At 37.1% G+C, this 16,623-nt stretch overlaps 1 protein-coding gene across 1 annotated transcript; it reads right to left on the bottom strand.

The window, feature by feature from the left end:
* Window positions 1-641: 641 nt before the first annotated feature.
* LOC133782612 (chlorophyll a-b binding protein 3, chloroplastic) lies at window positions 642-1,967 on the bottom strand. Its single transcript, XM_062221945.1, has 3 exons — window positions 1,743-1,967; window positions 1,475-1,636; window positions 642-1,354 (listed from the first exon to the last, which is right to left on the bottom strand). Exons 1-3 carry the CDS (start codon window positions 1,869-1,871, stop codon window positions 845-847), a joined length of 801 nt encoding a protein of 266 aa, XP_062077929.1. The 5' UTR covers window positions 1,872-1,967; the 3' UTR covers window positions 642-844.
* Window positions 1,968-16,623: the final 14,656 nt, after the last annotated feature.

Raw genomic sequence — 16,623 nt, 5'->3', positions numbered from 1 at the left:
TTTTTTTTTTTAATTTTTAAAATCATTTAATCTAAAAAATGTTTATTTTTTTAGTGCAATAAACTATTAATTTATTATATAAAAAAAATACAAACGTGAATGATTGATTTGAGAGAATAACAATGAAATTGTTTTGTCTTCCACTTGGATTCTTACTGTTATAGGGTCAGTTGCTGCAAACATAGTATATCATTTAGACATTTAATTTTAGTGAAAGTGATGACTTTTAACGAATATTCATTTCTATAATATCATTCAATTTTTTCTAATAATTTTCATCAATAATTTATTTTCATAACCCCATAATATTTTGATAAATATTGACAACGCATATCAAAAACTATTATTCAAATGGGTTGAATAAAAATGACATTTTGTAACCACGTTTTTATACTATGATAATTTATATTTATTTATTTTTCTTTTTCAAAATATAATATTTATCTGACAATTAATTAATCGAAATCGACATATATCTCAATCAAACTTTCAAAATATAATAGTTACCACAAGGTTACTTAATAAGTAACTAATACTAATTGAACTAGAGTTTCTCATAGACTAGGTGATTCAAGTTATTTACCTAAAAAAAGGGTTCAGATTTCTTTAGTCAAAGAGAATCAATGAGAATCACAAAGACAAACAAGAAAAATTTCCGAGTTACGTTGGATATCATCAAACTGATAAAATTACAAACAATTTTAGGCCAAGAACACGGCAAGTAGTAGTGATATTAATCTACATAGAATGTTTCCTTTACAATAGTACCACAATTTACTTCATCTCATGAGTCATAACATCAAATATAATTAAAACATTTTAAAGAACAAGATCACTACTCAATTTACGACCCAGGAACAAACTTTGTGGCATAGACCCAAGCATTGTTAGCAACTGGGTTGTCAAGGTGATCAAGTAGGTTCTCAAGTGGTCCCTTTCCAGTAACAATGGCTTGAACAAAGAACCCAAACATGGAGAACATAGCAAGTCTACCGTTCTTGATCTCCTTCACCTTGAGCTCAGCAAAGGTAACTGGGTCATCAGCCAGGCCCAATGGATCAAAGTACTGCCCACCTGGGTACAAATCATTGCCCTCTCCAACTCCATCAAGCCCATTGATACGGAACCCTTCAACCAGACCCATTAGAATGACTTGGAAGCCCAGCACTGCTAGGATGCTTTGGGCATGGACCAAGTTGGGGTTGCCCAAGTAGTCCAATCCACCTTCTGAGAAGATTTGGGCTCCGGCCTTGAACCAAACTGGCTCCTTGAAGTCCACTTTCACCCATTTCTCCAAAACTTCTGGGGTTATGCACCCCAAAGCTCCAAGCATTGCCCATCTACCGTGGATCACCTAGAGCATTTTTAAATGGAAAATTGAGATTAATGATTGAAAAATACATTGTTATTAGAAAGAAGATTTGTATAGATTAAGCATACAAATACTTTTCAAAACATGAGTGATCAAAAGTACCTCAAGAGCCCTGTTCTTGGCAAAGGCCTCAGGATCAGCAGACAAACCAGCAGTGTCCCAACCATAATCACCAGGGAATTCTCCAGTCAAGTAAGATGGAGTTTGAGCTGAAAAGGGTCCCAAGTACTTCACTCTGTCTGGTCCATACCACAAATCATTTCCCTATTCAAATACATACACATACTTCATTAGTCATCATAGCCATAGCAGCTCAACTCATCAAAACTAAAAACAAAAATAGTAAGAGAAAGATACAGCATAAACATACCATGGTGTATTTGCCAGTTCCCATAGGAACAACATCTCTCAAGCCATTGGAGCTTGTTCCCCTGTTTTGACCAAGAAATGGGGTTGGTCTAAGTAATGAGCTTGAGCTAGCGGTTGTTGCCATTAGCATTTCTGAGGTTGGTTCTCGGTTGAAGTTGTCTTCTTGAGAAGTCTGAGCCAAAATGAAGAAGAGGGGAAGCTCTGGTGTGAGTAAATATTATGTGTGGAAAGAGAAAATAAACACTTTGAGAGAGATGAGTGGTCAAGAAGAGAGGAAATTCGTGGAAATTTTGCGGTGGGGTTTCCAAGCCTTTAATGAACCAATCACAATGCTTGGAAGGATTTTTAAGTATCTCTTTTATCCACACTTTATCCTTGTGTACAAAACAAATTGTTTTGTCTATTTGGGTAGTATCTAGTAGGTAGTGCCTCTAGAGACATAACTTGTTTATACCAATCAGGTGTGGCTCATTGATTTTAGGTTCATTATTGAGAAATACTAAGTGCATTTTTTTTTCTTCCAAACATATACGTATTTTAATAATAACTACAATATTTATTAAAATATGATTTTATATATCTCTTTTATATAATAACGGTGTAAATAATATAAATTATTGATTTTAACGATTTTTGTTAATGTTAACTTTAACATAATATTTTTATATTTTATGGTAATTTGTAAATACTTAAATTTAAATAAAACAAAATAAATAATTAAAAAAAAATTAAAATATAATATTTTTGAGATATTTTATAATGATAATTATTTAAAAATAATAAATAATTAAACAAATTAAAATAAGATATTTTTTAGATTTTTTACATGATAATTATTTTAAAATAATGAATAATTAAACAAATTAATATATGGTATTTTTGAGATATTTTACAATGATAATTATTTAAAAATAATAAAATCATTTTATAACTTAAATAAAACTTAATTAAATTTAAACTCACTTATTATAATAATATCATATTAAACATATAATATAATCTATTGTCAATTAGTAACAAATTGTATTTTAAAAAAACTAGCAAGAAACTTAAATTTAAAATCCACATATAATATTTAATATTACATTAAACATATAATATATAATTTCTTGTTATTACTCACAAATTCAAAAATTAGAACAAACATAAACTTAAACAAAAATAAATAAATTATTTAATTAAAAGATGATATTTATTTAAAATTTATGTGACATTAATATAAATTTAATAAAAATAATTAATAAATTTTATAAATAAAACTAAGCAAACATATATATTGCACGTTGCTTGTATCTAGTATATATATAATGCATAAAAGAATACTATTGACATTTATTTATCTTTTGTTATTACTCTAAATACATTGTGATTTATATTAAATCACAACAAGATTACAAAATATTTTTTGAGCTACGATATTATCATGCTTAGAGGCATAGTAATAAAAAGGATGGCGTCTAAAACTATATCTAACTCATTGCAATAAATATTGTTTAAAGCAATATTATATGAAGACTCTTTTTTATTATTTTTCCACAGTTAAACTATTTTTATAAAATATTTAATATTGACTCGTTTTTTCGTCAACTGACACAGAGTGATAGATAAAGAGTTGTTTTGTGTGTAATACTTTAGAGTGGATCTTAATGATGAATAGTGAGCTAAAGAAAAGAGGAATAAATGCAATAATAAACGAATGAGACAAATATTTATAGTGGTTCGACCCAAAAAAGATGACCTACGTCAACTTTAGTCAGTATTATTTATGAACTTTGAACCCACAAGCTCAATCTTGCTCTTGGGCAGTTACAGTGATGGAGAGTAAGAGCTCTCTCCGAAAATGAACAATTACTAAATTGTTTTTCTCTCGAATTTTATTTCCCCTTGCTATTGTGCGGGTAGCACTATTTATAGCTGTGGAGATGGGTAGGGCTGATGGTGGAACCTTATTTCCCGATCAGGCTAAATCTTGGTACACTTAGCTTAGAGACAGACTTGTGTCTCACCAAAAATTGAAGTCCGACGTGTCCTGTTCATTTAATGGTTGAAGGCGTACTCGGGTGCGGAATGAGCTCAGGTGGCGAGGGGCCACCAGCGAGCAGCAAGGGGCCTCGACGACCAACTACTGACAACTACTGACCGGTGAGGTGCCTCGGGGATCAACTATGTCCAATGGCAACTTTAGCAGATCCTTGTGATCCGTGTTCGTTCGACTTGTGCGTCTGGTTAGGACGATTGGTTAGGGCCATTTTCTTCTTATGATTGAAGTTGGCATGGGTGTCTGGGGATCATTTGGCTTCTCGAGATGGGAGAAGTAGGTCGGTACAGGCGAGTCCTGCCACTTCTTGAGTATTGGGAAAGTGGCGAGGGCCACTCCTCATGGCGATTGGTGGTGACTGTTGCCTCTCGACACTTTGTCTTGACATGTCATCGCTTCGCGGGTCGCCACGTGGAAGTGTTCAATTTTGGGTATAATATTTTCCCCCAAGTCAGGCTCCATGTTGGTGTGGGGCTGACTTACATAGCATAGGGGGCGACCCTCTTGTTGTAGTCTGCCACTCCATCATCTCTGGGCGCACTCTGACTTCGACTCCTTTGATTGGGGAAGTCGTTGATCGGGACGGGGTGGAATTGAAACTCTGCGGTGAGTTGCTCACCTCATCCTTAGTCGGCAGGAAGTCCTCCTCGGGCGCCATCCAACTTAGGCTCCTTGTTCGAAGGGAGCCAGTAGGCAGATAGGTGGAAGCTGGGATCTATGGGGTTGTCGCCGACTTTGTCAATTGCTGGGAGGGGATCCTCTAGTTATAGGGAGTGGCGTCTTGCCTTTCAAGTGACTTGGCTTTAGGTGGGGCGCATCCTTCACTACTGGCCCATCTCTGACATGATGGAATTCGCAGGTTTTTGGGGTAGCGGTTGTCCCCAGTCTCGCTATTCCCTCAGCTTGGCGACTGCACTGAGGTCATGTTGGGGCGACATCCCATCTATGAAGCCACTTTGGGAACTACTTCTTCTGGCTGCGTGTTTAGACCTGATGGGTCTTCGTGTCAGCCAGCAGGTCATTCCCACAGATTCACTCGACACTAATTGCTCTTCATGGAGGGAGTTGGCTTCTCCTTCGTTTTTGCTTTCTAACTCGTGCTTGAATTCTGGTCATTTTCTTTGAGAGAAATGGTGTGAATTGTTTGAAACTGGCCATTGAGAGTGTAAGGCGGATCCTTGGGTATTTATAGACCATGGATCCCCGGTCACTGTTGTTGTGATTTAATTGGATAAAAAATATGCAAGTGTACACAATCAACAAGTAATATAATGATAAATTGAGTATCGTCTCCACAAGGATTGAAATAGCAAATAATTGTGCGCAAATCAATTACCAAACAATTTAATAGTTGTAAAAAATAAATTGAAAATACTTTAAATAAACTAAGATGACAATCTAAAAGCAAGAGAAATTCAGTTTGGTGAAATGGACTTGAATTATTAAATTCATCTATGCCAAGTGACTTGTATGTTTTGCTGCAGCAAAATCTCAGCGAAATTGCCTAGCGTTAACAATAATTCCAAATTAGTTCATAGAACTTTTCCAAATCCTATGGTATAATTCTTTCACCTAATTTAATATATTCATATGCCAATCAAGTTTAAGCATCAATTCATAATGGTTATACAAGGTAAATAACACATTCCTATGCTATTCACAAACATAGCCTAACAAGATTATTCACTTGTGTCATTCAAATCTATCAATTATATTAAAACTTTCCAACGCAAATATAACTCAATATCTTGCCATTGGTGGCCAATCAACAACAATAAATCATCAATAAGCACATTTGAATGAACAATGGGTTTAAAATAAAATGCTAGAAAATTAGAATTAATACATAGAGTTCATCAATAATTCAAGTCTCAAAAGATTTAGTTCATGGTTGAATTCAAGAGCACAAATCCAAAATAAAAAAAACCCATGGGTATTTAAATAGGAAATGTTAAAGAAATTACAAACTTAAATGAGATTAAAGAGGAGAAAATAAGCCACAGATGATGAATCAAAAATCTTATCTTCCTCCTCTTCCTTTTCTTCCTTGGATTCTTCTCTTCAAACATGAAATTTCTTCTTCTTCTTCTTCGTCTTTTTCTTCATTTCCCTTTTTCCTCTTCCTCTCTGTCTATCTCCCTTCAAAATGGCAGATCCCCCTTTTATATGCGGTTGGTTTCTTTTTTCTTTTTTTAATTTTTCCTCTAGGTTACCCAATGTAGTAGTCTAAGTACAAAATTGCCCCTCTTTGTATCCAGTTGAAAATGCTCCAGTGAAATTTCTTTTGCTCCAGCAAAACTTGACATTTCAGCACAAATTAAACAACTTAGAGCCAATTCACTTTTCATTATTTTTCTTTGAACAATTCATTTATAAATTCCTTATTTTTCTACTTTTAGATCTAAAACACCAAAAGGCATACAAGAACACCAAAAAACACAAAAAAGAAAGGAATTAACTAAAAATAACAATAATACACAAACATCACTCAACCTAATTTTTATATTTATAAGCTTAAAAGTATTAAAATAACTCTTTATTCAAGAGTTATCAACTGTAGACTCATACTGCCTTTACTGTGCAAGAACTCAGTGAAAGATGGGTTTCTTGACACCTGGAATGGCTGATGGGATGGATGCTTAGCCCGTACGCGTGTGATATAATCGTGCTCAATGGTTTTGATTTGCGTATTTTTCCAATGTTGCTGACCGTGGTCGCCATTGGCGAGGTGCATAACAAAGATCATCGACTGGGTCCCGGGTGTTGCCTTCTAATTGGTGTCATTCACGACTTTTCCATTTTTGGGAGTGATTTTGAGCATCTAGCATTCCCCTTTCCTATAAAAAAACCGAGTGGGTCCCACCTTAATAGTGCATTCATATGTGGTGGTAGGGAGCCTCCTAGGCACTCCCTTTTATAATACGATGACAGGGGACGGGCCATGCACCCTCACTTGCTTCAAGAGAAACTGATCCACCTTTTCTGCATCTTCCTTCTTCACGGGGAACTACCCAGTTGTTGGAGAATAGTGCTGAAGTGCTTTGCCAAAGGGGCCAATAAAGGTGGAACCTTGTCAACCTCATTGAGAGTTTGCTCTAAGACTCTTGCTATTTCTCCTCACAAGCTTGTCGCACCCCCCCTTCCCCCCGATTGGGTCATCTTCTACAAGCATCCTCTTCATTGTGGTAAGCTCTCTTGCCCATTAATTTTGCACATTGCTATAAATCCATCTTGCCCTTTTTGAATGCATGTGTTCTCAAGTGATTTCTCCATTCCTTACTTAATCCATGAAATTGATGGTAGAAATTGAGTGTGTTAGGTAAATTTAGGTAAATTCTTGTTGAAATTGCATTATGGGTTGTCAAATTTCGACATTGGGACCATTTGTGGCATAAGTGAGAGCTTAGAATTGGCTACGCACTCTGATTGGGCTTGCCTCTTGGTGAGTGGAAATGGCGGCAACGAGTGGGGTTTAAGGAGGCTACTAGGCACAAGCTACTCGTGGTTGGCATGGGTGCTAGGCGGTAGCTAGCGAGGGGTCTCGAGCCACCATCGGCGGTGATGGGTGATTTGAGGGTGCCATCAACGAGCGCGCGCGGGCGAGCGTGGGGCACAAGGGCCTCGTCAGGGATGGCGAAAGGTGTTAGTGCAGGGGGCGTGAGGCACGCTCGACGGCTGGTGAGGGCCTTTGAAGTGTGTGAGGGGTGCATGAGTCTCGGCGAGGGCTGCAAAGGGGGCGAGCGTGAGGGGTGCGAGGAGCTCTCGGTGGCTTGTGAGGGCCCTTGGGGGGTGAGGAGCTCACAAGGCACGCTCGCCTGGCCTCTGGCGAGGGCCTTCGTAACGCCCTACTACCCTAGAGTCGTTATCATGTGGTTTTAAAATGTGTATTTGACTCACTAGTTGAGGTGTTAGACCCAAAAGTGTGATTAAATTAAAGTAAAGACTCATTTAATAAAATTTTCATAAAAGGTTTAAACATTCATTAAGATAATAGAAAAGTTACAGTGAGATCCCAAAACATTGTTTAAGACATATTTACAACACAACAGACAATTCACAAGCATCCATCATAATTCACAACAGCGTCCTAAGCCGATCAAGGTGCGTTACTAGGCACCAAGTTCACAGTCCTAACCGAGCGGGTGAGTACAACACCCTTAGATGGCCATGCTATGGAGGTCTACATTCACCATGCTTATTGGCAATTCTGGCCCTTGTCGATCCCGACCCTTGCCAAACCCGACCCTTGTCGCTCAGTCACAACACACATATATGACATAATAGCTACAGACATTTTGTAATGACTCGACTAACTTAAAGACCTCGGACCATTAAAACTACTAAAACATAGCTATTATTTTCGAATACGTACATACAATAATAGAACTTTATTAGAAAATCCAAAATACGGGATCTCATTGTTATTACGTAAAATCATAAAGAAAAATTAAACCTTTATTTTGATCGTTCAAATTCTAAATGCGAAAAAACATAATACATAATTAAAAATGCTCAAAACATAAATGTCATCCTCGATCGTTTGCATCAGTCCATTCATTTAGTCCTCTCCCAATACACATGCCAAAGCTGCCATGAATCCATCCCGCCTTCCATGCTCATTTTCCCGCACCATCTAAAATAAAAAGGAATGAGCCTTAATGGCTAGTAAGGAAAAACTACTAAAGCATATCATAAATCATAAGACGTAAAAACATAAATCATAAAACGTATGAGGTAAAAATGTAATTCATAAAACATAAGACTACAAATTAATGGCCATTAACTCATTACCGTAGTATGTGATAGAAACCATCTAGGTCCTCTAGCTACTTTTTAGAGGTAGGTTTAGACACAAATATAGTATATGATAAACCATCTAGGTCCTCTTGCTACTATTTAGAGGTAGGTTTAAACATAACTATAGTCTACAATAATGATAAAAATCTTGGGATTTTCTTATTTGCTATCTAAGCAACCATATTTCCCAAGCGACTACAACATAAAACATTACATACATACATACATAGATACATAGATACATACATACATACATACATACACACACACACACATACATACATACATACATACATACATACATACATATTATCATAACACATAAAATATAACCTATTTTCCTTACAAAAAACTTGGATTTTGGAGACAAGAGCGGGATTTGAAACTCCTAAAACCAAACAGTACAAATCATAAGTTCCCTAAAGAAATTAAGATGAAGAGAAGATCTAAACCATAAAGATAGGAACTTATTGAAAACCTTAAGTTTCAAAGGAATCAAACACCTAACCAAAAGCCATTATAACAAGTTAGAATTTTGAAGAAAATGAAAAGAATAAGAGGAACTATAATGAACTAAACCCGAGGATAAAGAATACCTTAGATAGATTAGAACTTTGATCTACACCTCAATACCAAAATATCACTCTATCTTACTTCCCAGGTGTTTGGAAAAGCTTGGATTTGAAAGCTTTTAACCCCAAAACCCTAGTGTTTCTCTCTAGAATGAACTTAGCAGCTTGGAGGCTCTGAAGAGTGCTTTAATGATGATGCAAATGGCTGAGTGAAGGGTCCTATTTATAGAGTTCAAGAAGTGAAACTAACTCCTTTTAAAATGAATAAATAATTGAATAAAAATTGAATTTTCTGTTCAATAGATGCCTAGAACTGAGTCAAAAACATTCAAGAGCAAGTCCAAGTTGCTGAGGGATATTTCTAGCTCGGATTCCATGGATTTTCAAACTATGGCGAGGGAGCCGATATATTGCCCCCTATAGGCGATATATCGCCTACCCCATAATCCCGAGCCTCCGTGGTTTCGTTTGTGTGAAGTCGACGTGTTTTCTGTATCAATCATAGGCGATTATCGGCCCCTATATCTACGATATATCAATATACGTTGATATATCAAACACGTTTTTGTACATTTTCAGCACACTTGAATTTTTTTAAACCACTTTGACTGAGTAAAACGTGATCCTAACAGCTGGGGGAAGGTTATAAACTTCCTAGGTTTATCTTTAATTAATTTATTAATCTAAAATCCTTAAGAAACATACACGTGACAAGTGTCACGTTCTTAATAATTCGATCTAAACCTTAAGTTATAATAAATTTCATTCCTAGGACCAGCTATATTAATCTAACCTTATGTTAAAATTAATATTTCTAAATTATAGGCTAAACTTATAAAATCCATAACTATCTCTATGAGTTTCCAACTAAATCCCGGCTTGAACCAATAACCACGAAAACTAAAATACTACAACACAAGCTACTACTATCTAGTTAAGTAAAATTCCGAGGTGCTACAATTCTCCCCTACTTAAATAAATTTCATCCCCGAAATTTACTTACCAAACAATTCTGGATAGAGTACATGGATGTCTCCCTCCAACTCCCACGTTGCCTCCTGTTCTGTACTATTGCTCCATAAGATCTTGACTATCGGGATACTCTTAGACCGTAATTCCTTCATTCACTTCTCTAGGATGCTAACCAGTTGTTCCTCGTAACTCAGGTCTTTATGAAGTTCTAACGTATCATACTTGAGAATGTGGGATGGGTCTGACACATATCTATGCAACATCGAGATGTGAAACACATTGTGGCTTTCTGCTAGAGCTGGCGGTAGGGCAAATCTATATGTTACTGGTCCCACCTTGTCCAATATCTCAAGAGGACTTATAAACCGGGGACTAAGTTTTCCTTTCTTCCCAAACCGCTTCACTCCTTTCATAGGAGATATTCTTAAGAAGACATAATCTCTAACTTTGAATTCCACATCTCGTTGCTTGGCATCCGCATAACTCTTTCGTCGACTCTGAGCTGCGAACATATGTTTTCTAATCAGCTCCACCGCGTCTTGAGTCTCTCTAACAGCTTCGGGTCTGAGAAGTTGTCTTTCTCCTACCTCGTCCCAATGTAACAGCAATCGGTATTTCCTTCCACAAAGTAGCTCATAGGGTGCCATACCGATTGTTTCCCGATGGCTATTATTGTAGGAGAACTCTATAAGTGGATAATACTTACTCCACGACCCTTCGAAGTCTAGTAAACAAGCGCGCCACTTCTAAAATCTGTATGGTATTCTCAGAATGTCCATCGGTCTGAGGATGAAATGCTGCACTAAGACTTAGCTTGGTACCCATGGCCTGCTGCAAGCTTCCCCAAAATCTTGATGTGAACACCGATCCTCTATCGGATACTATGGTCTTAAGGATTCCTTGCAGTCGTACAATTTCTCGAACATAAATGTCTTTGTATTGGTCCATAGTCTTGACAGGCAGGAAGTGAGCTGAATTGTGAGTCTATCTACCACAACCCAAGCCGAATCATGTTGCTTATTTTTTCGTGGTAATCCTGTCACGAAATCCATGGCTATGTCTTCCCACTTCCATTCTGGAATACTAAGCGGTTGCAATAAGACTGTGGGTCGCTGATGTTCTGCCTTTACTTGCTGGCATATTAGGCATTTGGACACATACTCTGCTACGTCTTTCTTCATTCCTGGGCACGAATATAGTGCCTTAAGGTCGTGAGTTATCTTGGTAGACCCCGGGTGAACTGAGTATGGGGTAGTGTGTGCCTCTTCTAAAATCTTCATCTTTATCTTATGGTCATTTGGCACGCACACCCGGCATTTATATCTTAAGAACCCCTGTCCTGATATAGAGAAATTTGTAGTCTTGCCTTCTTTGACTGCAGCCATATGCGATATTAATGTGTCGTCATGCCCTTGCCCGATCTGTATATCATCTAGTAAACTTGACTGGATGGACAAGTTAGCTAGTTGACCCATGACTAGTTCTATCCCGATGTTAATCACTTCTTGCTATATCGACTTTTCAATTCTGGATAATGCTGCCAGATTTTCGTAACTTTTTCGGCTTAACACATTTGCAACTACATTCGCTTTTCCTGGGTGGTATAGGATTTCACAGTCATGATGGTTTACTAGTTCTAACACCTGCGTTGCCTCATGTTGAGATCCTTCTATGTCAAGAAATATTTTAAGCTCTTGTGGTCCGTATTAATATCACAATGTTATCCATAAAGATAGTGGCGCCAGATTTCAATGCAAAGACCACCGCTGCCAACTCCATATCGTGTGTTGGATAGCAGTGCTCGTATTTCGTCAGTTGCCTTGAGGCATAGGCTATCATCTTGTCATTTTGCATCAGCACACATCCCAAACCTTGCTTGAACGCATCACAATATACTACAAACTTGTCATTGGGTACTAGTACACAAAGTACTGGTGCTGATCATAATTTATCTTTGAGCAACTGGAAGCTTTCTTGACATTTATCCGTCTAGTTGAACTATTGCTATTTCGAGGTTAGGTTGGTAAGCGGAGTGGCTATCTTAGAAAAGCCTTCTACAAATCTCCGATAATAGCTTGCTAGCCCGAGAAAACTTCTAACCTCTGACGCATTCTTAAGTCTTGGCCAATCCTTCACGGCCTTTACTTTAGTTGGGTCTACAATGACTCCATTCTTGGATATTATGTGGCCGAGGAATGCTACTTGTGATAGCCAAAATTCGCATTTCTTGAACTTGGCATAAAGTTGATGCTCCTTTAGTCGCAGCATGGTCAGTCTTAAATATTCCTTGTGCTCGACTTCATCCTTTGAGTACACCAAAATATCATCAATGAGCACTACGACGATTTTTTCCAAGTAATCCTTGAAGACCCGATTCATTAAGTCCATAAATGCAGCTGGAGCGTTGGTAAGACCAAAAGACATAACTAGAAACTTGTAGTGTCCTTATCGAGTCCTAAAACCCATCTTTGGTATATCCTCTTCCCTTACCTTGAGCTGGTGATAACAAGATCGTAGATCAATCTTTGAAAATACAATCACTCCTCGGAGTTGATCAAATAAGTCGTTGATTCGGGGTAGTGGGTACTTGTTCATAATTGTCGCCTTGTTCAGCTAGCGGTAATCGATACACATCCGCATGCTTCCATCCTTCTTCTTTACAAATAGAACCGGTGCTCCCCATGGCGAATGGCTTGGTCTGATGAAACCTAAGTCTAAGAGTTATTGCAACTGCATTTTTAACTCCTTGAGTTGGGTAGGTGCCATCCGGTATGGTGCCTTTGAGATAGGCTCGGTTCCCGGTAATAGTTCAATTGTGAAGACAATTTCCTGAGTAGGGGGTAACCCTTGTAAGTTGTCAGAAAATATCACTGGAAATTCCTTTATAATGTGGACGTCTCCAACCTTTAATGGTGCTTCCTGTGCGACATCCGTGACGCTTGCTAAGAATGTGTGACATACTTTTTCTATCATCCTTTGAGCTTTGAGAGATGAGATAAGCAGTGTCCGTAGTGCTAAAACTTTTCCCATAAAACATAGTTTCTGATCTTCAGGAGTTTTGAACGTCACTTGCTTGCGTCTACAGTCGATGGTTGCACCATGTTTCACTAGCCAGTCCATGCCCAGTATTACGTCGAAGTCCTTGATCTCTAGCTCTATTAGGTTCCTTCTAGCTCCGTGCCCTCGACTTTGATTGGTACACCTCGTACTATTCTTGATGATAGAACTATTTCGCCCAAAGGCAGTTTCATAACAAACCTATTTCTAAATCTTTCACAAGGTTTGTCTAATTTGTCTATCATTCCTAACGAGATATACGAGTGTGTTGCTCCCGAATAAAATAATATAGAACATATATTATCGAGGATAGGAAGCTGACCTATGACCATCTTATTACTAGTTTCGGCTTCTCCCTGGGTCAAGGCGAAGACTCTGGTTGGAACCATCTTGTTGTCCTTCTTTTCTTCTGTTTTGAGCTGCGAACACTCTCTTTTCTGATGACCTTCCTGGCCACAATTGTAACAACCCTTGCTGTTTGCACGACACTCCCTAGGATGTCTTTTCTGGCACTTGGAGCACTGAAGGTATTCTACATAACCCGACCTATTATTACCGTTGATTGGTCCATGCCCTTTTTTCAGCGTCGGCTTTCTTATTATCAGGATGCTTTATTTTCTGCCCATTATTTTTATGCTGGTTGTTGTTGTGGTTTGACCATTCTGAGTCTGATTCTATTGCTTGGGTTCAGACTTGTTTGCCTCCTCCTTACTAACATTTTCTTGGAGCCTTTCCACCCCTATAGCCGTTTCTAGAACATTAGTGTAAGAAGTGGTTCCAGGGTTTGCAAGCTTGACCCCTAATTTGATCTTGGGTCTGAGTCCCCTAGTGACCTTGGTTACCCTTAAGTAGTCGATTAGGACTGATTCTGGTGCAAACTTGGCTAAATGATCAAATTTTTTAGCATACTCAACTACCGACAAATTGCCTTGTTTCAGACTGGCAAACTCTTCCACCCTCATAGCGATGATTGCCGAGTTGTAGTACTTTTTATGAAACAGCTCCACAAATCTGGCCCAAGTCATGGTGGAGATATCATGAGTCAGTTGTACCAAATCCCACCAGATTCTAGCATCCTTTTTCAGTAAAGAGGAAACGCAGGATATGCGATCTGCGTTGCCGAGGTTCATCTGTGCTAAAATAAGCTCTACATTCATGAGCCATTCTTCAGCCTCAAAGGGGTCGGTTGTCCCTTCAAAATTTGGAGTGTGTTGCTTATGGAAACACTCGTAGACTGGCTCTATGTACTGAGTTGGATAAGGCACATAGTTCGCCATTGGCCATCCCCCATATGGATATCCTACATTCTGTCCTTGCTAGGGTGCTTGAGCAGTTGGCTAAAGCTGAGGCTGCGGCTGAGGCTATAGCTGAGGCTGTTGTCATTGTTGCTGTAGTAGTTCTTCTACTTGTTGCCATAACCAGATAATCTCAGCATTGTTGTCAACTGGAAGTGGTGCATTCCTATTAGCAGTAGCAGTGGTAGCATGCGTTTGTTGGAAATACTTATACAAGATCTTTATTTATTTTCATGTAGATCTAATATTAAAGAAGTTAATATGAGACAACCTAGAACATATTTCTACAATTGAATTCAAAGAGAAATAATGATAAGAATACTTACATTATACGCAGCGGAATAATAGTCATTCCTTCAGTTTCTCTAACCCTTGTATCCTTTCTGTCGTAGAGTATTACCAAGAAACTGAACCGATCTTCAATTTTCTTCACAGCCTTCCAAAGTATCCTTAGAATCACCTAAACTAGAGTGGGCAATTCTCAACACATGAGATAGATACAGAGAGAAGAAATGAAAAGAACAACGAGGCTTAGAAAATGACTTATGTTTAGAGAGAGAATCTAAAAACTATCACAAAACCAGTGATTAAACTTATGTTTTGACTTATGTTTTCAACTCTCTCTTAGCATTCCTTTTATAGACTCAATCAGGTCATTTATTTAATTAAAAAATTAATAAAATAATAGCCAATTAACTACCCTAGGTCAAAATTATCATGGGCTTTAGGCCGGTGAAATTTCTCATTTGATTATAAGCTCATTGGACTTAAAATCAAGGCCTGTATTATTTTCTATTGATTTAATTAAATAATTATTCAAATCCTTTATCAAATTAATTATTTATAATTTGAACCTTTATTTAAACTTATTCATTAATTTAAGATTCCAATTTATCTTAAGTAATAAATCTTCCCTAATCTCTCTTTTCTTCTCTAAATTGTATAACTCTATGAAACTATCCAAAATTGACCTGGTCAACTTTGATAATTCTAATTGATAATTAAATCAATTAAGTGAGACTATCTAGATGCTTTTATCCAAGGTACAGTGGGGACCATGGGCCTATAAAATCAAGCTCCAATAAGTTATCATAAATCTAACAAATAAATTTACTAACTTATTAATTACTCGTGACTCCACTAAAGACTCAGAATTGTAGTCTTGAATTCATAGAACGCTCTATAAGCAATATAGACACGTTATTAATTATCCATTGTTACAACCATAATTATCACTCAATCCTCTATAGACGGTCTACAATGAGATGAGACTAAAATACTGTTTAACTTTCATTGTATTTTATCCTTAAAACACTTAGTTCCTTGTAAATGATATTTTAGTGAACTAATATTAATTACTGAAATGAGATCTCTATCATTTAGCACCTTGAACCAAACTAAAAGGAAACCATAATTTCACTTATTCATCAGAAGCTATAGATGTTCATATCTATGATTAACACTCCCACTCAATTATATTACCGAGTTTCCAAGGTGTAAGTATGGGCTAGTCCGTAGGGTAAGTTGGTTACGAACAAGTCAAAGAAATCAAATAATACAATCATTTAGAATACTAACCACTTAGAATTGAGATTGAATTGACCTATGGTCAACTATATAATAGATAATAACGGTATGTTTACTTATCTTATCAACTTTCAATCTCGGTCCTATCCGATGTAACAAATACATCTGATCTTATCTACTTTGCTAATGTTCTGGAAAGAACATAACACTACAATGTGTAAGTATATCATATCGTAGATTGGCAAGTCAGTGTAAATCTTGTGCACTGACTAATCTTAGGACTAACTTATTTTGAACATATAATCATATTTATATTCCACTGTGATTACATAACTATAAATATGATTAGCTATATGCTCGGGATTTTATAGAAGTTTATATTAAAAAAATAATCATGAAAAAAAACATGTGAGCAAAGTGATTGACCAAGTCAAAAAATGATTTCTATTATTTTATTGATAATAAATGAGATTACAAAGAAATTGATTTTTAATTAGGGCATAAAACCCCAACAAACTCCCACTTGCACTAATTGAAACTAATGCCTTAATTCTACTAATCCCATTTTCTTGATATGCTTATCAAATGTAGCTTCTGGTAGTGTCTTTCTAAACAGATCTGCAA

The sequence above is a fragment of the Humulus lupulus genome, chromosome 6 (assembly GCF_963169125.1).
Source record: "Humulus lupulus chromosome 6, drHumLupu1.1, whole genome shotgun sequence".
In the NCBI taxonomy this organism is placed as follows: domain Eukaryota; kingdom Viridiplantae; phylum Streptophyta; class Magnoliopsida; order Rosales; family Cannabaceae; genus Humulus; species Humulus lupulus.
Note: the sequence above shows the minus strand (reverse complement) of the source record. Positions and strands in the feature narration are given on the sequence as shown.

Bases quoted from the DNA above. Each gene is read 5' to 3' on its own strand.
- LOC133782612 (XM_062221945.1), bottom strand. From the start codon at position 1,871: ATGCTAATGGCAACAACCGCTAGCTCAAGCTCATTACTTAGACCAACC. The intron at 1,637-1,742 runs GTATGTTTATGC...GTATTTGAATAG, and splicing joins GAACTGGCAAATACACCATG to GGAAATGATTTGTGGTATGG. The intron at 1,355-1,474 runs GTACTTTTGATC...AAAATGCTCTAG, and splicing joins CCAAGAACAGGGCTCTTGAG to GTGATCCACGGTAGATGGGC.